The 26,184-nt window shown below is 34.8% G+C and overlaps 1 protein-coding gene across 3 annotated transcripts in view; it reads left to right on the top strand.

Annotated features, from left to right (window-relative positions):
- The window catches only part of LOC144971052 (putative N-acetylated-alpha-linked acidic dipeptidase), a 167,635-nt gene extending 142,322 nt beyond the window's left edge, over positions 1–25,313 (top strand). For all 3 annotated transcript variants that reach the window (XM_078911383.1, XM_078911384.1, XM_078911382.1), the window contains 15 exons: positions 1,876–2,008; positions 4,287–4,409; positions 6,930–7,110; positions 8,673–8,763; positions 10,136–10,231; positions 11,745–11,830; positions 14,338–14,457; positions 15,435–15,517; positions 15,681–15,744; positions 16,711–16,876; positions 19,348–19,441; positions 20,609–20,716; positions 21,177–21,315; positions 22,084–22,264; positions 24,365–25,313. In XM_078911383.1, the coding sequence (XP_078767509.1) occupies positions 1,876–2,008; positions 4,287–4,409; positions 6,930–7,110; positions 8,673–8,763; positions 10,136–10,231; positions 11,745–11,830; positions 14,338–14,457; positions 15,435–15,517; positions 15,681–15,744; positions 16,711–16,876; positions 19,348–19,441; positions 20,609–20,716; positions 21,177–21,315; positions 22,084–22,264; positions 24,365–24,572 (1,873 nt within the window). In that variant the 3' untranslated portion in view covers positions 24,573–25,313. The remainder of the gene's footprint in view (positions 1–1,875; positions 2,009–4,286; positions 4,410–6,929; positions 7,111–8,672; positions 8,764–10,135; positions 10,232–11,744; positions 11,831–14,337; positions 14,458–15,434; positions 15,518–15,680; positions 15,745–16,710; positions 16,877–19,347; positions 19,442–20,608; positions 20,717–21,176; positions 21,316–22,083; positions 22,265–24,364) is intronic.
- The last annotated feature ends 871 nt before the right edge of the window (positions 25,314–26,184 follow it).

Below are 26,184 nucleotides of genomic sequence, written 5' to 3'. Positions count from 1 at the left end.
GAGATGCTAAGTTATTTTTCATTTTATTTTATTTTATTTATTTTCACGTTAATTTGTGTATTGTTGTGCTGACGAAGGGTTTGTACCCGAAACGTCCATTGTCTGTATCGTTCATATACAAAGCATCTCCATTTTCACTCTTTCGTTAGTATTTTCATGACTAACCTTATTCATGATTCCTTCCCATCCCCACCCATCTGACCTCCCACTTTTTTCTTCCTTAACCCTCTCCTTACCACCAACAGCAAAATCGTCACATTTGTTAGGACACAATTCCACATTTTTCTTATTCAGATTTATTCTGTACATCACAATGATCTTTGTTTAATTAAGAAGAACATAAAGTTGTTTTGCAGAGAGGTTGTTCGAGTTTAAAAAATAATATTTTCTGCTGGGTAAGCCTGCCATTTTTGGGAAAATACTGAAAATGGTTGGTAAGGAGAGATTTAATTCTACGAATACCCATCCACTGTAATTTCTTAACTCTTCCGATATCGTTTTACACGATTCCCCCCCCCCCCCCCCCCCCCCCCCCACTCTTTTTTATTTTTGATTATTAATTTCCATCTCTATTATTCACCATGAGATCAAATTCATTCAATGCGGGTGGTTGGATGGGAGCATCACCCTTGAATCATATACCTATGATGTTCGCATGGGTGTACGATCCGATAGTGATGTCTTTTCTTCTTCTCTTTACTAGCCTATCCTGCTCCTTTGGTTTGTGATTGTATTTTTGACAGGGGATATTTTTTTTTCGGTAAATCTTCTGCCTGTTTGTTCTTGGTTATTTATAATTTAGCTTATGATATCTTTAGGTTATGATTTTGATTTACATTTGTACTATTTTTGTTAGATTGCTTGTTTTTTTGTTTCAGCGGTCTCTCATATAACCTCAATTGTGTTGGAAGAGACCTAAAGCAACAAACAGACAAACAGAGAGAAATTCATTCAATGGTTCCAGATAGCCAAACAACTTCATAAACTACATCAATAATAAACAGCAATCATCCTTGTTCCATCATCGAATACATACCATATAATCTAGCGCAACGATTGTGAAAACTTTTGAAAGATAGATATTCAGCCTGGCTGGCAGTCGAACCCTTCGCAGAAACAACACAAAAAAATGGATATAAAATATATTTTGAAAATAGAATGCCCCCCCCCACCCCTCCCCCATAAAGATAACCATCAACATGCAAGTGCATGACATAAAATGAGAAAACTGAATATCACTTCGTTCCACCTGTTATTGACAAAAAATCAGCACTAACATTGAACAACAATTTCTAAATTGAATTGATACAAGCTTTCCGAACAATTCCTAGCTTCAACAGAGGTCTGTCTTCAATGTATGGAACAAAAAAAAAAGTTTGAAGGGGCAAAATTGAGTGTGTAGTAAGGATGCGGTAAGATTTCAAACCAGCAATCATCTGCATTTGCTGTTGACACTGCAGCATGAGATGATGCGTTGTCCTGCAAAAGCAGAACTCCTTTTTGAAGCTTCCTTAGATGCTTTGTAGTCAACTGATGTTTCAGTCCATTCCTGAGTTGTGAGTTTTATTGTCCACACATTGTTTTGTTCTCTGGGAGATCTTCAGATACATACCTTCCATGTTGCAAAATCCCCCGCTGAGCATGAACTTTACCCGTTTGTGCCCTGGGTGCGGGTTGGGGGGGGGGGAGGTGTCCATTCAGTTCTTCATGGGTTTTCCATTGCTTTTGACTGGCATTTCATTTCCGTACCATATTTATAAAACCATTATAGAAAATTTTATTCGGGGTGATCAATCGCCAATTCAATCAGTATAATGTCATAATGTCTTCCTAAATGTATCTCTTTCCACCCCTGTTTTCTCTGTCCTTTTCTAGCCAAGATGAGAACCATGTATCCATTCGAGCTGGTCACAACAATAGCTTGGTGTTTGCTACGTACACCAACAACTCCAACATCCACCCTGACATCACTCCATTCAACGCCTACTCTCAGTCTGGCAATGTACAGGTAGGATGGAGGACACACTTATTATTATACTACGCTAGTTTAACAACTTAACTGCCGTACTCTGGAATAACATGTATTTGGAAAGTTGGCCAGAAAACTCGCCCTCCAATTATCGATAGGTCTAAATGACCCTCTCATCTTGGCAACAACTCCTAAACCTTATGTCCCAAGTTTTAGAGGTTTTTGTTTTTTTTTTTTGCCAAGATGAGGGTTTTTTAAATCGATCAGTATTTGAAAGACGAGTTTTCTGGCCAAATTTTAAAAATATGTGTCTTTCCAGAGTACAGCAATTAACCGGTTAACCATTCTAGGTGCAGACAGGTAGAATTCTTCTATTGTTGTAGTTCCTGTTAAGAAAAAATACTGATATTTTGAATATTTATAAACAGTTTGCCCATCCCCTCCCTACCCGTCGTACATTGACTACACCCTATGACCAATTTAACATCTCCATCTCTTCTGTCACAACCGCCACCACCACCAGTGCCACCATCACTGCCTCCACCACGACCCAATGACACCATTGCCCACCCCCTACCCGTCGTACATTGACTACACACCCTATGATCAATTTAACATCACCATCTCTTCTGTCACAACCACCAGTGCCACTGTCACTGCCTCCACCACAACCCAATGACACCATTGCCCACCCCCTACCCGTCGTACATTGACTACACACCCTATGACCAATTTAACATCACCATCTCTTCTGTCACAACCACCAGTGCCACTGTCACTGCCTCCACCATGACCCCATGACACCATCAGTAACGTAATTCCAACAACAACAATGTCATGTCACAATAATCAAAATTGCAGTCAGAACTTCTTACAATAAGAAAAAAACCCCAAAGCGGTGTAAACAAAAACAAATACAAGAATAAAATTGTGTAAAAATGTAATTTCTGAAAACATGTTCTGTTTGTAACAATTCAACACTATTGAACGAATATATAATATCGAATGACACGGATGTACTATTTATAACGGAGACATGGTTGAAAGTAAACTCTGATTCTATTTTAAGTAACCTGTTACCTGCCGTTTATTCCTTCATCAGACATGACTGCTTGGTTGCAGATTAATGGCTATCTTTAAAAATGGACTGAATTTTAAAGGCGTTACAACTGTAACATCATTGACATTTGAACTGCTTCAGTGCACATAGAATACGTCATTCCATAATTTTGCTTTACTTTATCGTCCTCCACAATCAAAGAAAAATAGGAACCTCAGTCAAACAGTTTTTAGGAGAGTTTCAAAATTACACCATTGCTATCTAATATCGCTATCAAATATTTTTATATTTCTGGCAATTTTAATATTCGAGTAAAAGACAGAGCTGACAAGGATGCTACTGAGTTTCTTCATATAATCAAATTCTGCAATCTAGTTCAATGTGTTGAATCACAAACACACTAGATTGGCAACACACTTGATCTAGTCATTTCCCATTCAGATGACAATCGAGTACACAATGTTCATGTTGAAAATAATCACAACCCAGATCATTACAGTGTCATGTTCTATATCTAAACATAACAGACATAGGGAATCATCATCTATGGAAAGTTTTAAGAAGGACATTGCAAAGTCGATTTAGTGCTGAACACAGATTCTGTTGTAACAATGTTATTAATTTTCGATAAGATTACCTCTGCACTCTTAATCAAGAAAATAATAATGATACTATTTGTTATTAATGAGTCTCAGAAGAAATTCAACAATCAAAAATTAAAAGAAGAGTAGCTGAGAATACATGGTGTAATACAAAGCTCACTGTCAACAAAGAAACCTATTTCAGAGAGAATAACAATACTTACTTACGTACTTGCTTATCCAAACCAGCGACCACCTGAGCTCTAGCCCTTCGGTCTTGTGCCATGACATAAGAATAACAATACAAATGACATTGTCAAGAAAGCAAAATGCATTTTCGTGAGAGAAAACATATCCCAACCTTGGCGAAATTTTAAAGAATGTATAAGATTCTGAACAATCTAATGAACCATGAAACATTATCACCACTACCAAAATACACAGATGAAGCTGAATCGGCAAACAGGTTCAATAATATTTTTGGAGATAAAACCTTTAAAATTTAATCTGATCTAGTTTGATCTACTAGATGAGGATGATAACTTATTGGGCCATGTCCATATTGTTGAAAATGGGGAAAGCCGCAACATTTTCAGTATTTGTCTGCATAAAAAGAAAATTATATGTAACATTCAAACTCTGTTGTTGTCTTAATTAATTTTTATTTTTGTTCCAGGGAGATTTAGTGTATTGTAATTTTGGTCGGAAAGAGGATTACAAGTGGTTGAGGGAGTCGGGGATCAACTTGACTCACACCATCCACATTATTCGTTATGGCAAGATACATTCCAGCAATAAGGTAAGATATATCCCATTATTTGTTATAGCAAGATACATTCCAGCAATAAGGTAAGATATTATAACCACATTATTCGTTATGGCAAGATATATTCCAGCAATAAGGTAAGATATAACCATATTATTCGTTATGGCAAGATACATTCCAGCAATAAGGTAAGATATAACCATATTATTCGTTATGGCAAGATACATTCCTGCAATAAGGTAAGATATATCCCATTATTTGTTATAGCAAGATACATTCCAGCAATAAGGTAAGATATAACCATATTATTCGTTATGGCAAGATACATTCCAGCAATAAGGTAATATATAACCATATTATTCGTTATAGCAAGATACATTCCAGCAATAAGGTAAGATATTATAACCACATTATTCGTTATGGCAAGATATATTCCAGCAATAAGGTAAGATATAACCATATTATTCGTTATAGCAAGATACATTCCAGCAATAAGGTAAGATATAACCATATTATTCGTTATGGCAAGATACATTCCAGCAATAAGGTAAGATATATCCCATTATTTGTTATAGCAAGATACATTCCAGCAATAAGGTAAGATATAACCATATTATTCGTTATGGCAAGATACATTCCAGCAATAAGGTAAGATATAACCATATTATTCGTTATAGCAAGATATATTCCAGCAATAAGGTAAGATATTATAACCACATGATTCGTTATGGCAAGATACATTCCAGCAATAAGGTAATATATAACCACATTATTCGTTATGGCAAGATACATTCCAGCAATAAGGTAATATATAGCCACTTTATTTATTATGGCAAGATACACTCCTTTAATAAGGTAAGATATAACCACATTATTCGTTATGGCAATATACACTCCAGTAATATGGTAAGATATAACTATTTGGTTCATTATGGCAAGATACATTCCAGTAATAAGTTAAGATATAACCACATGGTTCATTATGGCAAGATACATTCCAGTAATAAGTTAAGATATAACCACATGGTTCATTATGGCAAGATACATTCCAGTAATAAGGTAAGATATAACCACATGGTTCATTATGGCAAGATACACGCCAGCAATAAGGTAAGATTTAACTACATGACCATCATTTCAGCAATAAGGTAAGATGTATCCCTATTATTTTTATCCCACAGCAACAGTATTGTATGGTGTTGGCTATGAATTGATGTGAAAGAATTGTTTGAATTCTCTTTTTTCATTGCAAAAAAAACTATTGCTTATTAAGACAAATTAAGTTTAGATGATATTAAAACAAATTATGTTTTATATAAAAGGAGTAAATAAAAAACAAAATCACCAAACCAGTTTAGTATTGGACAGACTATATCCTACGAATACAATACTTGTATTATTACAGAGAAAATTTTACCAGAATAAACCTAAGCCTGATAACTTAATTAGTCGAGCATTTTCGTGAGTTTTTTCTGATCCATCTGTCCGTATGATTGGGTATCTTGATCTACTAAACTTGACAGAAAGTGCTTTGTGAGCCGGCATCTTATCCAAACGGTAGCAAGTAATTATTACTATTGTTCATTTGATGTTAGAGACATTGGACTAAATTGTAACTTAATGTGCCTTATGGCTCCGAGAACCTTCAGCAAAGTGCTACTCAATCACTGTTAGGTAAACAAAAAAGTTACAGAAATATACACTGTCGCCATCATTCTTAACTTTACATTTATAATTTATACATTTTATGCATGCCACGTCTGTAAACGAATTTCCATTTTTTTTGACTAATAAAGTATATTATTATTATTATAATTATTATTATTATTATTATTATTATTATTATTATTATTATTATTATTATTATTATTATTATTATTATTATTATTATTATTATTATTATTATTATTAATTCAGGCGGTATATGGATTTGAAGCAGGTTTGGTAACGCGTAATTCAAGTGTCTTTGTTTGAGCGACTGAGCTCACCAAAGAATAAGGGCCATTTAATTATTAATTTAAATTATGATTTTGTTACCGCCCTTTGCTTCCATGTCGCCCCAACATTTCACAAGACAAGAGACAGCAACCAAAATAAAAAGAAAAAAAAAAAAGAAAAAAGAAAAAAGCAGACAAGTCAAGCAAGTGAGACAAGCACCCAATCACAAACACGATGACACACATGTTCAATGAGCATGGGCACAAACTCTCTTTCTCTCTCTCTCTCTCTCTCTCTCTCTCTCTCTCTATCTATCTATCTATCTATCTATCTATCTATCTATCTATCTATCTCCCTCTCTCTCTCTTGCTCTCTCTTGCTCTCTCTCTCTCTCTCTCTCTCTTATCCTTTGTCTCTGTCTTGCTCTCTATCTCACGGCCTTTCACTGGTTGCACACACACACACACACACACACACACACACACACACACACACACACAAACTCATAATCAGCACACACACACTTTAACACATTTTTACAATTTCCCCATGAGCGCACACCTATGATATAACACACTCTCTATGAGTCTTTAGAATGAAGAAAATTTGTTTCAGATCAAGCTGGCCGAGGAGCATGAAGCTCTTGGTGTGATTCTGTACCCTGACCCAGAGGAATACTGCAACGGTTTAGATAACGTGACTGGTACTTGGTGGCTTCAAGGGAATCAGGTACCCAGTGACCAGGTTCGGTACTGGCTGACCGGAGATCCCAGTACTCCCGACTACCCAGCCTTTTGTAAGTAAATGATTAGGGAATATCTTGATTCGATCATGTTTTCTACGGCTAGTACAACAATTTGTTGCTGGATTCCATTGCTTGAAGATGCTTGAAAAGTTTTATGAATGTGATGCACAGATTCAATTCAATATTTTCCCCCGTTGAACAACGTCACTACCACATCATCTCCTTCATCTATAGTGTTTCTTTCATTCATCCTGTTTGTTGATAAAGGGGAATTCCGAAATGTCCATTCTATCTGTTTTCGTAATTAAATTGAAGCTTACTTTCAATTTCACATTGTTATTTATGTCATCATATGCACTCATCGTTGCTTGAAAAAAGGATTGTTGTTTTATATTTTTTTTTTAAGAGATTCAGTTCTGTTCTATTGTAGAATGTTTTTTTGTTTATTGTTTTTTTTTATAATTAAAAAAAATAAATTATTTTGAAGGTAATATGTTTATGTTCTTTTGCAATATATATCTCTTTATTTGTTTTCTCCATTGAACAAATTTGACAGAAAACATGGATTATACCGCTTCAAGTGCATGATGTCAAAAGGCATTTATTTATTTTGTACAAGCACCTGGAACATTAGATCAATTTATAGGACATTAACAACATCTGTTATCTATTGTTGGATGGATTTGAATACTGTTATCATTAGGGCCTACATCCACTAAGCACTAAGCAGTTAGCGTACAAACAACATGAAAACGCTTTGGCATTACCCCCATGCTTTCATATTTGTCTTGATTTTAAAGCATCAACTATTTCTTGAAGATTACTCTCAGTCTGTTTAAAATAATTTTTAGCCTATAACTTAGGATCTTTTGTGAGGGTTGTAGAAGGATAATGTGGAACAATTAGCTCGAGAGTCCAGTAGCTCAATGGGTTTATTATGTACTGGAATGTAAATTCACCCTAATTTGATTCCAAATTCCAATTAAATATTTTTTTTCTGTCATAACTCTCAATCCTTCCAATGGTGAATGTGAATGGTAGCTTGGTCCCATTTTGATTTTGTGGAAAGTTCTTTGGCATAGAACAGTATTTTCTCGGAAGTGAAGCAACGAATTGCTCCTGTCTCTTTCATGTTACAACCCGATCTTTGCGTTTCTCCAATGACACCACTCGTTTGGCTATCCCACGCATTCGTACAAAGGCGAAACAAAGTTCTTTTCTCAATTTGGTCTGTCTGTATGGAACACCATTCATTCCACAGAGCATCCGATAATCCAAATCATTGTCTGTTTTCAAGAAATCAATTGAAAACATTTCTTTTTTGATGTCATGTACTTTAAATATTGTTTTTGTGCTGATGTAATTTAAAGCACCAAGAGCCTCATTGTTGAGGATACTGTGTGCTCTATAAGAGTCTATTATTATTATTATTATTATTATTATTATTATTATTATTATTATTATTATTATTAATATTATTATTATTATTATTATTATTATTATTATTATTATTATTATTATTATTATTATTATTATTATTATTATTATTATTATTATTATTATTATTATTATTATTATTAAAACCTGGATGAACTAATCTGTCATCATTTCAGCTGGTGTTCCGAGAGAAAATAGTGCCACTGGTAGTCGACCCTACATCCCTGTGTATCCTGTCTCTTATGATGATGCCACCATTCTCCTCAAGTAAGTCAAATCATTCTCGTTGTAAAAAAAAAAATAATTGAATCATGGTTAAACCACTCCTTTTTGTCTTTATTTCTTTCTTTTTAAAATCATTCTGTTTTATCACTACCGTCTATTATGTCATAAAAACATGGTATTTATTTCAGTGGAAAATTTGATCAACATTTGGTCTAAAGATGTATTTATATATTTTTTTAAGAAATGGGTATAAACAGTGATATTAAGTTTTATTGTTCTTGTATAAACATGGATGAGAATAGTTATCGGATTTAATGAACATAAACTGAGGCGTCCGCAGACTGTCCAGAACAACGCTGCCAGACTAGTATCCATGAAATGTAGGTGTGATTCTGCAAGACCTCAGTTTCATTGCCTGCATTGGCTGCCTGTTGAGAAAAGGATTAAATTCAAAACTTGCGTTTTAGTGTATCGTCGTCTTGAAAGTACTGCCCCTTCCTACCTTTCGGAACCGATTGAAAAATATTTAAAACCTCGCCCCTATGTTCGGCCAGTCATTCCACCAAACTAGTTGTCCGTCGATTGAGCAAAAAAGCTAGAATGAGATCTTTTTCTCATTTTGGGCCCGCTGTTTGAAACTTCTTACCACAGAGCATCTTGAAAAAGAATCTTTGTCTATTTTTAAACATTCAGTAAAAACTTATCTGTTTCGATTTTAGTAGGTTATATGAGTAGCAAGATAGGTGTCTCGTTTGTGTTGTTATGTGTGTGTGTGTGTGTGTGTGTGTGTGTATTTGTGTGTGTGTATGTGTGTGTGAGTGGGTATGTTTTAGCCAAAGAAATTGTGTTTTAAGTGCTTTGAGTCTGATGTCTCGGAGTTATATAGGTTTTCAGCATTATTATTATTATTATTATTTTTATTATTATTATTATTATTATTATTATTATTATTATTATTATTATTATTATTATTATTATATTATTATTATTGTTATTATTATTATTATTTATTATTATTATTATTATTATTATTATTATTATTATTATATTATTATTATTATTATTATTATTATTATTATATTATTATTATTATTATTATTATTATTATTATTATTATTATTATTATTATTATTATTATTATTATTATTATTATTATTATTATCATCATCATTATCATTATCATAACACATTTATCTTTCTGAGTTACAAAACTATGTAACTCATTGTTTTTAAATCTTTTTTTTTTGGGGTGTTGCTTTATTTTTCTAGATGGATAACAATGACTTAACGATACATGACTTGTTGAACACAAAAGTGAAAAATGTAATTATATCATCAAATCCCAATGGTTTAAGTCTAATGAAATGATTCAGTAAGGCAATATAGTATACATGTTCTATTTTTTTTATTTTAGACACCTTGGGGGTTCAGCTACACCCCCAGAGTGGCATGGAGCTCTCAATGTATCGTACATGACAGGGCCTGGATATACAAAACCATGGCGTAATCAGTGAGTGTATATATGCACAGTTTTATATTTAATTCATATTGTTTATAATTTGTGAGTTTTAATATATAAAATTTGAATTTCAAATTTTGATCAAGAGAAATGTTGCTTATCTTGAATTTTTTTTTATATGAGAGAAAAAGAGGAAATATATTTGAATAAATTCGATGCAAACTGATAATAATGATGATAATAAATGACACTTGTTGGGCGCTTTCCATGAACCAAACATCTCAAAGCGCTAGAGTGAAGTCTCCCCATATTGCACACTAAAGACCCTGTTATGGAAAGCACTCTGGTGTAACTTGTCTTTTTGATTGGAGGATTTGTTTTTGACCATGCAATCAAGGAAACTCCACTTTATATGTGATTCATATTTAGTTTATAATATGTGTGTTATGTATAAAATTTGAAAGATGTTTGAATGAATTCGATAATAACTAGAGCGAAGTCTCCCACATTGCACACTTAAGACATTTAACATGAAGGACGGGACATGACGCCTGTTCGGCGATATTAAAATATTTTTTTTTCGGACAGAGACAACGCTGTTAACAGCCAGGTACTCATTTTACACCTGAATATGGTGAGAGAATGTGAGTAAAGAGCCTTTTCCAAAGACTCAACTATGCGCCGAACGAGGCTCGAACCCAGGACCTTGTGATCTGAAAGCGAGTGTCATACCACTAGACCACATAGCCGCATTTTGTAGAGGTCTTACCTTTAAATTCTAGGACCAGAGACATTGAAAAAACAAATACATGGCTTGTGTAATTGGCAAATCGAATATGGCCACTGTTTGTAAATATTCTTCTCTCCTCTTAATCCTCTTCCGACCTTGAGGCACATAGGGCATCCACCGAACATCTCCATTTCTGTTGTTGTCAGCTGCTTTTTCGGTGGCTGTATTCCAGGACAGGCCTGCTTCCTTTATTTCTTTTTCCATCGTCCTTCACCAGGTTTCTTTGTGTTTCCCCCACTTTCTCTCACTTTCTCTTCCCATCTGATGTCCAGTACAGGGCTGTCTTAGGAAGTGACCCTTTTCCATTGTGGCTACATGACCCAGCCAATGCCATCTGCTTCTATTTGGTGTTCCATGCTAGTGCTAGTGTAAATATAGCACCCAATAAATGTAGAGTAAAACAGTATTAATCATGCTTGCAGATCTAGTCATTTTCCTTTGCTCTTAAGCTATTTTATTCAGATATAAAATAATACAAATGTACTTAAGGGTCAAATACAAAGTCAGCGTTGCAAAGAAAAAATGCATTGTTGGGACTAATAATCCTTGAGCAGAATCGCATATTTTTGTATGTTTTCTAGATGAGAAAGGCCATAAATATCCTTCCATTTCTATAGCTGGAACCACTGATCATCGTCATCCTCATCATCATCATCTTCATCATCAACAACATCATCAGATTTTCCACTCTCCCATCTCCCACTTGTGAAATAAATCCTTTTTATTTAATGAATATAGATGAAATAATCTGTTTTATTATTTCCTATCGCCCAGCAAAGTAGAGCTCAATGTCAGCAACAGTTACAGTTTTAGAGACATCCACAATATCATCGCTGTCATCAATGGCAAATATGAAAAAGGTTGGAATTCGTATTATACACCACATATGTGACCCATTGCCTCAAAGCGGTATTATGTCGGGATGACTAAGAAGCTGAAAATTGAATTTAAAGCCACAAATATCTGACTTGGGTTGTGTTTATATGATTTTTTTAGGAGAATGATTACAATGTTTTAGTATAGGACAACACTAAAATTTATTGTCTAAAAATCAGTTTGGCTTTGATTCGACTTTTTCGCATCTGGATCATCCACATAATACTGTTTTGAAATGATGCGTCACATGTTTTATTTAAGTTGATTTTGGAAAGTGATTAAATCACGGAGTGCGGGTGGTTGGATGGGAGCATCCCCCTTGAATCATATACCTATGATGTTCGCATGGGTGTACGATCCGATAGTGATGTCGTTTCTTCTTCTCTTTACTAGCCTATCCTGCTTCTTTGGTTTGTGATTGTATTTTTGACAGGGGATATTTTTTTTTTTCTGTAAATCTTCTGCCTGTTTGTTCTTGGTTATTTATAATTTAGCTTATGATATCTTTAGGTTATGATTTTGATTTACATGTGTACTATTTTTGTTAGATTGCTTGTTTTTTTGTTTCAGCGGTCTCTCATATAACCTCAATTGTGTTGGAAGAAACCTAAAGCAACAAACAAACAAAAAATCACGGAGTACTATTACATTTTGTTTGCTTCGGGATGTTAAATGACAACAATAAGTGTTACTCTGTAAATAAGTAGAATATCAAATGACATAATTTTTTTGTGTTATTGTTTAAACTCATTTAAATTTTGATGCCAGGAATATTGGCAGCGTTAGATGATAAAAATGACATAACTTTAGGTTGGTACACAATTTTCTTTTCTCCACATTTGTTTTTATAAGTCTTTTTTGGCAGTGTTGTGTTCCTGAGACCTTACTTTACATCCTCTTATTAAACCAATGTATGCCCCCTTCTACATAATAATTATAAAGAATAACAATAAATGTGTCTATTTTTGACCTTCGCTTCGGAGAGCTCAATGTACATTAAAAGATAAATTGTAAGAGGACAAAGAATAACGATAAGTGAATTTTATTATGCACCAACTACACACACACACACACATACACACACAGTCACAAATACACACATACACACACATGCACAAACACAAACACATACACACACACACACACACAACGATAGGTATGCACAGTTGTGGTCATATCTTTATATAAAGTGATCTTATTGGAACAAATGAGTATTGAGCTAGCCAGGTTCTCTGCTTACTGAATTTTCACCAGCAAGTGGTTCTAAATGCTGTCAGATTGGACTTGTATTGTTCATACCCAAACTTTCAAGGCTACATTTTAGTTAACTGTTTATGAGCTACATTGCAAATGGAGCACTCTAACAGAGGCATATATATTAACTATTGTTTTGTGCGGCTATGTGGTCTAGTGGTCCTGGGTTCGAGCCTGGCTCGGCGCATAGTTGAGCCCTTGGAAAGGGCTCTTTACTCACTTTCTCTCACTGTACTCAGGTGTAAAATGAGTACCTGGCCATTAACAGCATTGTCTCTGTCCGAAAAAATTGTAATATCGCCTAGCAGGCGTCTTGTCCCGTCCTACATGTTAAATGTTGCTGTTGACCAGGGACCCCTTGTAAAACGCCTTGAGCACATTTCGTGGATATTGCTATATAAATGCTCTAGTTTTAAATATACAGGGAAGTGAGCTTCTTGGAAACATTGATAGGTCATTGGTGCATTGGATTTGAAGACAGGTTTAATTCTTTGGAAACCTTCACAACATACTTGGCTGCATTATTTTGAATTTGTTCTTTCTGAATTATTTATTTTGGGAAGAGAATTTTGTTTCGATGTAGATACAATATGTTAATGATTCATAGTGATTTTCTGTCTGTTTCTATTTTAACTATGTTTAAATCAACTGACGTCATCTGTAATTAGAAACTTTTTACTTAGAATAATAATTTAAAAAATATCTGTCCATTCAAAACATACAAAACACACTCAAGATTTTTAAAACTTTTTTTATTTGGCAGAGTCAATTGGTTTATGTTAAGAAATAATGATAAAAGAAATATCTGTGTTGTCCTGAATAATAAATTATTATAGTTAAGGTTGGGGGGCCCAATAGCTCAGTTGGTAGAGCACTTGCTTCACATGGAAAAGGAACAAGATAGATCCCGGGTGCAGACGAGATTTTTTCTGCCCTGTCCACCCAGCAGTGAATGGGTAGCTGAGTCTGTTAGATTTGGCAGAAAGTACTTTGCGATAGACTAGTGTCCTATCCAAAGGATAGCAAGCACTTGCTATTGTCCGTTTCACGCTATAGAAACTGGGATGAACTCCGGCTCCATGGTTTCAATGGCTCTGAAGGACTCCTTTAATAATTAAGGTTGTAACTTAACACCATGTTTGTTTTCTTTTCTTTTGAAGGAAAAATTCTCTATTAGCTTACAGAAATATTAAACATTTACTCATCATGCTACAAATGCCATATCATTCATTGACAGATCATTATGTAATTATTGGTGCTCACATCGACGCCTGGGGCTACGGTGCTGTGGATGCTGGAACAAGCTTTGCTGTTCTCATGGATTTGGCCAGGACGTTCTCTGCTCAAGTTAATACTGGTAACAAGCATCATTTCTAATGTAGTGTTGTCTGGGTGGGGTTCTTGACGTCCCACAGTGGGCAGGGAGATACATACTGTGTCTTCTATCCCCTATGTCTTTGTCTTGGAATGAGATTACTTGGTTTTGTCCTGGGCGGGAGGGAAACAGTCAAATGTATAGTTATTTTTGGGAGATGATATTTTTTTCCTTGTAAATCATCTCTCTGTTATGCACTGTATTATGTTTTGTTTTATGTATTATATATGATGTGTAAACATTTGAGTGTGTTCCTCTTAGTAGGGACCTGTGCTTGTGTCTGGATGAGACTTTTAGGTGATCTCAAACTAAGTACACTGACAGCGTGCTCTTGGAATCTACATCTGTATCCTATTTGAACCAATTCCCCTTTGTCTGCCTTATTCTTGGATGCTTTAATTGTAATTCTAGAACTTTTTACTATCCCATTTTCTTCTTTTTTACGGGTGGTCATATGACCTCAATGTGTTGCAAGCGCCCTAAAACTCTTAAAGACAAAGACATAATGTAGTGTTGTATTGATTTTAACAGTAAGGATAGGGCATTATTATCTGACCGTAGCATTGTGTCATAAGAAAAACAGTTTACATTCTCGACTCGGGTATGATGAATACCTGAAAAAAAACCCCAATAAACATTGGCTAGATTGTAAATACTACACTTAATAACCCTACATTTCTATACCCCGTGGTGCTTGTGAGCTAAGATTAGAATTGTGAAAAGTATACAGCATGAAGCCACCCAGGAAATGGATTGTTTAACTAGGCATTTTAAATCAAGTATATCATATAATATTATAGTCATCATTATCATCATCATCATCATCATCATCATCATCATCATCATCATCATCATCATCATCATCATCATCATGTAACAATTATTATTATTATTATTATTATTATTATTATTATTATTATTATTATTATTATTATTATTATTATCATCATCATCGGCAGGATGGAGACCAAGGAGAACTATCATATTTGCATTGTGGGATGCCTCCAAATATGGTCATGTTGGCGCTTACGAATGGGTACAGGTAAGGACAAAAATTATAAAGGAACTAAAAGTCATGACTGGATTGATAATATATTCGTATGTCAAACATATCAGTCACTTTTATTTTGTTTGTATTTTCTGATTAAAGTTAAGAAACGTACAATATTTTTTAATGTTTTTGTATTCTTTGCTTTTCCACACAGGAATATGAAAAGCAACTGATATCAGGAGGAGTTGCCTACATCAATATAGATTCAGCCATTAGAGGTATGACTCATCCCCCCCCCCCTCTTCCCCCTCTCGCCCTTTTTAAAATTTCGATTTATTGTAACCAATATTATGTGTTTTTTTTAAATGTGTATTTTATTCCTTTTTTTGAATGAAAATATTTATTTAGTCTCAATGGATGTAGAAACAGTTCAAGGTCATCTCATATGTACATAATAGATTTTATTTACAGCTCGCTTCATATCTCACGAATTTAGAACGGAGTTAAAATATTTTCTGTTATAGGCAATCCATGATTTTAGAATAGCAAGCAATTGTCATTGTGCACAGCACGCTGAAGTCTATAGTAGCTGGGAAAAGCTCTGGATTTATGAGCCTCGTTCATTCTTTTGGAGGACTGATTTTCAGTTATCAATTTTCTGAAATGACGAAATCATCTGAGAGATTACTAAAACTCGGTTAAGATAGTTTTCTAAGTTAATCAGCAGTTGCACAAAAAAAGAGAGTATTATTGAATTATCATTGTAGTGACATTTCATTGAATTAATATGGTGTTGAGTAGTTGCTACTTTATAAAATCTTTTCATTCTGTGGAGTACCGAACAATATAAAATTTTAATCTTCCACCTTCATTATCTCGTTTATAATATATACATACTATTGAAAATCATAAAGATCACACAAAATCCACTATTTTTGAATTGTGATGTAACAATCCTCTAAATGACTTTATAAAAAAATACCACTCAATATAGTAATATTTTCAGTGATCAGATACAATGGCCACCCACACCCAAATATTAACTTCTTTTGAGTGTCTTTGAAATTTTTAAAATGTTCACTCAACATTTATAATTTAATGATATATTATGTCTAAGGTAGCCAATTGGGTATTTAATTACAGATTCCATTATCTGATTAGGAATGCGTAGAATATCTTTTTATGTGCAATTAAATGATATACATCACACCCCCCCCCCCACCCCACCTCCCAACCGTTCCCAGGCAATCACAGTTTTTATGCTGAGGCAAATCCCCTACTGTATGATGTCATCTACAAGGCAGCCATGTCTGTGGAAAGCCACGACCCCAGCCAAGAGGGAAGAAGTATCTATGACTTGTGGATGGAAAAGACAGTGTCCCCACCAGACCAATTAGAGGAGCGTCCAAAGTAAGTGTCCTCTGTGGTCTGATTGTATTTTAGTCCTTCCCATGAGTATCCTATGTTGTCTAGTGGTATGACACTCGCTTTCGGATCGGAAGGTCCTGGGTTCGAGCCTCGCTCGGCGCATAGTTGAGTCCTTGGAGAAGGCTCTTTACTCACATTCTCTCACCGTACTCAGGTGTAAAATGAATACATGGCCGTTAACAGTGTTGACTCTGTCCGAAAAAAAATAAAAGTAATATCACCTAACAAGCGCTGTGTCCCGTCCTAAATGTTAAATGGTGCTGTTGGCCAGGGAGCCCTTTGTAAAGCGCTTTGAGCACCTTTAGTGGATATTGCGCTATATAGAAGCTCATTTATTCATTCATTTATCCTGCAGCCATGAAGCAAGAAAAAAGGGCACAGGCAAAATAGTCCGGTCCTCGAGACCATTGTCATTTCACATTCGTGTAAAAGTTGAAATTTCTTAATGAGCCAAATGAACAGGCAACTTTTTCTCCCATTGGAACTTGAATCTAACCTTTTAGGGGTCATCTAGAGGCCGGAAGGTGAAATTATGGTCAATTCATTGTCTAAATATAGAACTCATGAAGTATCATGAATTTCTAAACTTGAAAATTACAACATAAGAAACTTATTAGAGTTTAGATATCTTACGTGCAAAAAATGATGAAAACCAAAAATAATTTCAAAGATTTATCGCCTTTTATTTACATCTACATTTCTACAAAAGCTTTTTTTTTTAGAATATAACTAAAGCTATTGAGATAACAATAACTTTTGAAGAGATCAAATAAAAACTTTTCCAGAGAATATTTGTAAATTACAATTAATTAAATCGGATATGTTCATTGGAATTATCGCCTACTAAACATATAAAACTATAACAAAAGAGTATTAGCAGAAGGCATACATTCAGAGTGGGTGCTTATTGTGTCCTCTCAAGATATATCCTCTCTGATAATCCTGATATAAACAAAATAGAACAATCTATGATGCATTTGCTGACCTTGTGGCCATTCATTAACCATTTTATTAAATTCCAATAAATTGTTGTTTCATTTGGATTGCTTCTATACTGTTGATTTGGATATAATCACTTTACCCCCCCCCCCTCCCCTCCCCCAATAAAACAACAAAAAAACACGAATCACATATGAAAACTAAAATAATAATAATAATAATAATAATAATAATAATAATAATAATAATTAATAATAATAATAATAATAAATAATAATAATAATAATATAATAATAATAATAATAATATAATAATAATAATAATAATAATAATAATATTAATAATAATAATAATTAATAATAATAATAATAATAATAATAATAATAATAATAATAATAATAATAATAATAATAATAATGATAATAATAAAACAAACTAAATCAACTCCTCTCTCTTCAATTTTTTTCTGGAATAAAAAATGCATAAATAGAAACAATTGTGATAAACCACACACTGGCCAATGGTGAGATATTTGCGGCAATAATCGACTTAGGTTGCCAAGGCCTGCGGTCAAAACTGCATTTGCACTTTAGGTACTTATTCCATTATTTGGATGCCTTTGTAATCTGGACATAATGCTGGGAACGGAGATGTTTAGATCATAATATGGACGTGACTATACTAGGGTATTATATGATTGGATTTTGGTTAGGCACCAATGACCCATTGGCTGTGACCCATTGGCTGTGACCCATTGACTGTGGCCCATATACTTCATTGAAAGACACTCCTTTTTAAGTGCTATTATTGTGATTCTTTACCGTGGATAAAAGACTTATTGTACAAACCAAGGTCGACTGCATCGTTTAATTTTAATTAAGGTGAAGTTAGCTAGCTGTGGTTGCAATGCAGGAGAATCTGGGAATGCATAAACTTTAAAATCAACAGTTTGGTCAGTGACCGAATTGGTGCTGTATGGTGCTGTCATGTCATAATGACAGCAAACTCTAGCACTGGCATCACAGTTCACTCATTATAGTCGACTCTTTAGTTAATAAGACACATTACAAGTAAGGGAACATAATCAGTATTTTGCATTATATTAATGCCTGCTCGGTGAGCAAATAAAACATTGCAAAGAGTGCTAAGAATGTTGAAACGGTGGAAGATGGCATCGAAAATGTGTCTATTGATCTATTTAAAAAAAAACCCTTTAATCTATGGGGTTTGAATAGAAAACCTCTTAGAGTTCCTTGAAAACATTTCTTTTTTGATGTCATGTACTTTAAATATTGTTTTGTGTTGATGTAATTTAAAGCACGAAGAACGTCATTGTTGAGGATACAGTGCGCTCTATAATATATTATTATTATTATTATTATTATTATTATTATTATTATTATTATTATTATTATTATTATTATTATTATTATTATTATTATTATTATCATGTTATGAAGAAGGTAAGCAATGATTTATAATGATTCCCCTCTATTTGAATTGTTGCCAATCAGAATCTACAGTTTGACAGGAGACCAAGATCACAGTCCATTTATGTACCGTATCGGTATGTCTTCTGTTCTTGGAGCCTTTACTTATGATATGAAGGTAATTTCTATTTTTGTCCCATTCTAGTTTCTATTATTTCTCGTACCATTGTCATTCAGAGGTTTAATGAATAAGAACTTCACTGACGATATTTTTTTTTATCATTTGGAAAATACATGGTATCACTTGCATCCTTTTAGTGATCACATTTCTTGATTGAAATTTTGAACAGAACAATCTAAATGATAAACTCATCTGATTAAACTATTTTCTTTTCCTTATTGAAAACCTCTTAGGTCATGCTAGTACACACTACAATAGTGTGTTTAAAATCAGATGTTTGCTCAAAAGATTTATTTTTTGTTAACTTAAAAAAACAAAAACACCTTTTTTTCTGGGTGCAATTAATTTGAACTGGAGAAGAGATCAAGACACAGTCTAACTTAAAATGAAAAAAAAATAATTTAAAAATTGAGCTTTTATCGAGCGCAATATCCACTAAACGTGCTCAAAGTGCTTTACAAGGGGTCCCATAACCAACAGCATCACATAACATGTAGGATGGGACATGACATGATATTACAATCTTTTTCGGACAGAGACACCGCTGTTAACGGCCAGGTACTCATTTTACACCCGAGTACGGTGAGAGAATGTGAGGTAAGAGCCTTTTCCAAGGACTCAACTTTGCGCCGAACAAGGCTCGAACCCAGGACCTTCCAATCCGAGTGTCATACCACTAGACCACATAGACAACAGGCATTGAAATCCCATCACTGTCAGTATTCTTTTTGGGTATTTTTATTTCCTGACAGCGTCTTGTTTTACGAACTCATTGTTATCTTCAATTTTTATTTTTAACCTCTGTACATTTCTGTCATGTAGCAAAATGATCAAGCAGATGTATCTACTTCATAAATTATTTTACCAGATTGATATTATGTGGGGGGGCGAAGTGGCCGAGTGGTTAAGGCATTGCATTGTGACCCGGAGGGACCCGGGTTCGAGCCCTGCTTCAGGCACTTTCGTTTTTTTCCTTGAGCAAGATTATTAACCTCCAATTTTCTCACTTGGACAACATGGGCGATTCCTGTTGACATCAGCCATCTTGTTTGATGAATTATCTACATTCCTTCGTGGAATCCCTAGGCGATGATATCTTATGATGTTGTGGTGGAAAAGGCATCATTTTTATTTATTGATATTATGTGTATACTTTTCTTCCAGGCTTACCCTGACTTACCCACCTACCCAGCCCATAATACATTACAAGATACAAAGGAATACGTGTATGCCATCGACCCTGGATTCAAGCTGCATTCATCTCTAGTTCAGGTAAGACAAGGATAAGAAGACAGTGTTAAATATCTAAACAAGTAAACAAGTGAAATGTAAATTGCAAAAACGACTTTCTAGGCTCTACACATGTAAATGTTGCTGCTCAAATCTTTAAGAAATAAATAAAAATGTGAAATTGAATGTAAGCTTCAATTTAATTACGAAAACAGATAAAATGGACGTTTCATTCATCCTGTTTGATGATAAAGGGGAGACCCGAAACGTCCATTTCATCTGTTTTCGTAATTAAATTGAAGCTTACATTCAATTTCACATTGTTATTTAGGCTCTACACACCATCTTGGGATTATCTTAATATCTCATAATATTTAAGTAAATGATTTCCGTCCTACCCCCCCCCCCCCCCCTTTTAAAAAACTCACACACACACACACAAAACAACTTTATATTGTTACAACAGTGTAAAAATTGTTTATTGTCTTTTTCTTTTCGCCAGATATACTGTGACATTGTATTACAACTAGCTGATACAGCCATAATTCCCATGAACGTCACCCATTATTCTCTCATGCTGAACCAAGGGTTGGCATCTGTAGAGGTGGATCTGGCCAACGTCTTGCCTCAGACTGATATGCGTAAGTATTGAGATATTAGAGTAGCCCATACAGACTTTACAGCCAGAGTAAACCCAGGTTTTTGTAGAGTTACTTGGAAAGTAGCAATTGGTTGCTACCATTTGCTCGTCTATTGCATAGTACTTTCTGTCAGATCTAACACATCCAGCTACTCAATCACTGTTTGATGGGCAAGGGGTCAGAAAAAATCTTGACTGCATCTGGGATTGATGCTAGTTCCATTGCCTGTGTTGCAAATGCTGAGATCTTGGAGATCGTTTGAGATTTTAGAGAAATGTCAACTGCAAAATCTGAATCCTTGATGGGTTGCTGGACGTTTACCTCCCCCTTGTGTAATGGGAAGAGATCTGAACTTGGCCAATATTTTCAGTGTCTTTCGTTTCCTTTTTAGCTTTCTATCCTTTATCTGGGAATCAGCTGACTTTGGCCCTTGCTGAAATTGAAACAGTTAAATTTATTCAAGCCCGTTCCCTTTTTGGTCATGATATTTTTTGCACTTATCAGCATTTATCCGGGATGAGATTTTGGATACTTTTTTCCTCTATATGTAATTTGCAGTTTCTCTCTCTGGTCATCATCATCATCATCATCATCATCATCATCACTACAACCACTATCACTTCTACTACAACAACCACCACATCATCATCACAACTGCCACTACTACTACATCCACCATCATATTATCATCACCACCACTTCCATATATAAATATGTATCACTATCAATATTCCTTTGCTCAAATATATATATTTTTTACACGAACAGATCTTTTGAGAACCTCCATCAACAAGTTCACGCAAGCAGCTCTCACTTTCCAAGAGACCCTAGATGGCCAGAATAAGTCCAAGCTGACAGAATTTGATGTTCTCGCTCTCAATGACAGATTGATACAGTTATCCAGAGCGTTTATTTATGATGGAGCTGTTTTGCACCAAAGCCAATATAGGTGAGGATCTGTGCTTCAATATTTGGCGCTTATATGACTTCAAAGTGTCACAGGTGGTATGCCCGGTGACTTTTTTGTTTGTTTTTGCTTTTGGATATGGGGATCAACAACACAGTAATACTCAGTTTGAGTTAGTCAATTTATTTGAAGAATAATAATAATGGCAATAAGTAAGAGGTATTACAAGAAGAAGAAGAAGAAGAAGAAGAAGAAGAAGAAGAAGAAGAAGAAGAAGAAGGAGAAGGAGGAGGAGGAGGAGGAGGAGGAGGAGGAGGAGGAGGAGGAGGAGGAGAATAAGAAGAAGAAGAAGAAGAAGAAGAAGAAGAAGAAGAAGAAGAAGAAGAAGAAGAAGAAGAAGAAGAAGAGGAAGAAGAAGAAGAAGAACAACATCAATAACAACAACGAGGATGAGGAGGAGGAGGAAACATCAAAGTTAATAATTTCAGTCCAACTTGAGTGGAGCATAAAGGCCACGAGGAATCAAGAGTAGAAGCGATACAATTTTCCTACTGTCTTTGCTTGTTATCAACAGAAAGACAAAGAAACTTATCCTTTTCCACTAGGATAGGCATAGAAATTGGCAATTTTAATTTGTTGATTTAAGTGAGTTTAAAAAAAACATAATTTTTAAAAAATATTTCATTTTGGAGGAAGTCTGATCTGAATGCTAGAGAGAGGATGGGCGGAGAGAGAGGAGATGGGTGGAGAGAGAGAGTATGGGCAGAGAGAGAGAGGATGGGTGGAGAGAGAGAGAGAGAGGATGGGTGGAGAGAGAGAGAGAGAGAGGATGGATGGAGAGAGAGAGAATGGGCGCGGATGGGTGGAGAGAGAGAGGATGAGTGGAGAGAGAGAGGATGGATGGAGAGAGAGAGAGGATGGGTGGAGAGAGAGAGGATGGGTGGAGAGAGAGAGGATGGACGGAGAGAGAGAGAATGGGCGGAGAGAGAGAGAGAGGGGATGGGCGGAGAGAGAGGGGATGGGTGGAGAGAGAGAGGATGGATGGAGAGAGAGAGAGGGTGGGTGGAGAGAGAGAGGATGGGTGGAGAGAGATAGGATGGACGGAGAGAGAGAATGGGCGGAGAGAGAGGGGATGGGCGGAGAGAGAGGGGATGGGTGGAGAGAGAAAGAGGATGGGTGGAGAGAGAGAGAGAGAGGATGGGCGGAGAGAGAGAGAGAGAGAGAGAGAGAGAGAGAGAGAGAGAGAGAGAGAGAGAGAGAGAGAGAGAGTGGGCGGAGAGAGAGGGGATGGGCGGAGAGAGAGAGGGGATGGGTGGAGAGAGAGAGAGAGAGAGAGAGAGAGAGAGAGAGAGAGAGAGAGTATGGAGAGAGAAAAGTGACTAGATAAATATATTTAGGTAAAGAATCATGTCCCAGTTGGAATTAGGATTGGTGGGGCTGGGTGTGTCGAAAGAAAAGCAGGCATAAAGTTGGACTGATATTGGAAGACCAGACATTTAGACAGATTTGATAATAAAAGGTTTCTTTTAAAAAAATAAAAAAACAACAGCAAAAGACAAGAACAAAAACAGGTATGCTCGTGTTGGGGGACGTTCAGTTGGTTTATCGTCTTGTGAAGACCAGTGTCTTTGTTGGTGTTAGTTTTGTAACTTCTTGATTATGTTTTTAAAAAAAAACTTGTTTGATTGCAATTGCTGTTCCTTTTGTATTGGCAAAGTATCTAAATATATATATATATATATATATATATATATATATATATATATATATATATATATATATATATATATATATATATATATATATATATAATATATATATATATATATATATATATAATATTTTTTTTTTTTTTTTTTTAATTTTTTTTTTTTTTTTTTTTTGTTTTTTTTTTTAAATATTTTTTTTTCAAAATTGATAATTTGCATTGTAAAATGTCCAGAGCTTGTGTTTTACACGAGAATGAGCTCTTTGTATAAATGTATATATTATTATTATTATTATTATTATTATTATTATTATTATTATTATTATTATTATTATTATTATTATTATTATTATTATTATTATTATTATTATTATTATATTAATCTTTCACAGAATGTCTTTTTTAAAATGTCTGTTTTTGCTCCGACATGACAGGAACATTCTGATAGCTCCACACCCAGAGAATTTGAACACAGAGGTGATCTTTCCTGGAGTCAGACGGGTTCTCTCTTTGTCTGGAAATGATGTTGACGTGGACATGGTCGATCTGAAGAGGGAGTTCATTGCCTTAGTGGTGTCCATCAGGAGGGCAAGGGATATTTTGTTGGACGAATGGGGGCCTAATATACAAACTGAACACTAAATACACAGCGATCCTGTCAAACCTATTACCCTTCCCCCTCCCTTCCAACACCGACTCTCTCTCTCTCTCTCTCTCTCCCTCTCTCTCTCTCTCTCTCTCTCTCTCTCTCTCTCTCTCTCTCTCTCTCTCTCTCTCTCTCTCTCTCTCTATCTTATGATCTGACTAGATCTCCATTCATATAGCATGACTCTGTTGTCATTGTAAACTAGACATGGCTACTGGCTACAAACCAATCTATACTGAATTGAACCTTAAAAATTTGGCTTAGATTTTCAATTGACAAATTGATTGAACTAAGTGGGTTTTTTTTGCCCATTTTCTCTTTAAATGATATTACAGACATTGACCGATTATCGTGTGAAACTATTGCAGTGGGCAATGGTGTGCTTCCACGGGTTTAAAGGGCACAATAGACAATCATGAAGTCAAGTTTTATCGCCCAAGTTTCGAACATTATTTCAGTGATTTCTTAAATTAAGTAAATATATTTTGATTCAATCGGTATCTAAAACATAGAATTTGAATTAAACGTCTCACTATTAGTTCAAATTTGCAATATTTTTTCTCAATCTAAAGGCTAAACCGTTGGGTTATGATGGGTTGGGTTTGCGGTTTTTATGCACGTTTACTACTTGAAATCGTGTTTTTACTAAATTAAGATACCAGTATTGAACATAACTCTGCATCTTCTGTTATCACATTAGCGTTAGTTTTCTTTTTAAAGCCAAAAAAAAAGAAAAATATGATTTTACCAAATGCAAAAGCACTATTTTGAGTTGTAAGGTGTAACAAAGTGAAATAAGTAATCCTTTAGCACTGTACAGCTCATATGGCAGGAGTTTATTTCAGTTTTTGGAGGGTCAATTGAACAATAATAATTTGCCAGATGGCAATCTACTGTAAAGTGCTTTCAGTAGATTAAATTGACCCGGCAACTGCTTGTTAGTGGACAGAGGGGTCAGAGATTGATACTGGTCTCCTTCACTCTGCGAGTTGTGCTACTTTATGTTTGCTATTCAGAAAAGTGAGTGGTCCAGGCACTTATGTTGATAACAACAAGAAATGAAGCCCCTATCGCTGCCGCGAAATTTTTATTCTCTTTTGTTATTGAAGTTAGAATGGAAGACGTGTATAGTTGAAATAGGTGCAAATTTGAAAAAAATGGTTAACAAATACAAAAATGAATTATTTTGTGTTGGCTTGACTATTCTTTTTCTCTAGACTAGAATTGGTTTATATCTTTTGACATCTTAGATATACTTATCAGGCCAAAAGTTGTCATCTTTATGTCTATAAATGTCAAAGGTCATTTCTCAATAGGCTGGTCCATATGGTCCAAATCTAAGAAATTTGAAACATTTCAAATATTTTGTCACGGAATTCAAACTCCCTTTGACGTGACTTTCCAAACATCTGGAATGTTTTGGAATAATGATAAAATATTCAAATGGTTGATAGATTCTTGTTGTTTGATATATTGTACAGATGATGTTCTGTTCTGGTATTGGAAATTTATGACGTCTGCTGTTTTACAATCATGATAATGATAACACTTGATATATTTTTATATTATATTAAATTCCTGGTCGAATTTTTTTCTCTCTATATTTTA

The sequence above is a fragment of the Berghia stephanieae genome, chromosome 4 (assembly GCF_034508935.2).
Source record: "Berghia stephanieae isolate SIO BIC M18660-M18661 chromosome 4, UCSD_Bste_1.3, whole genome shotgun sequence".
Classification (NCBI taxonomy): Eukaryota; Metazoa; Mollusca; class Gastropoda; order Nudibranchia; family Aeolidiidae; genus Berghia; species Berghia stephanieae.
Note: the sequence above shows the minus strand (reverse complement) of the source record. Positions and strands in the feature narration are given on the sequence as shown.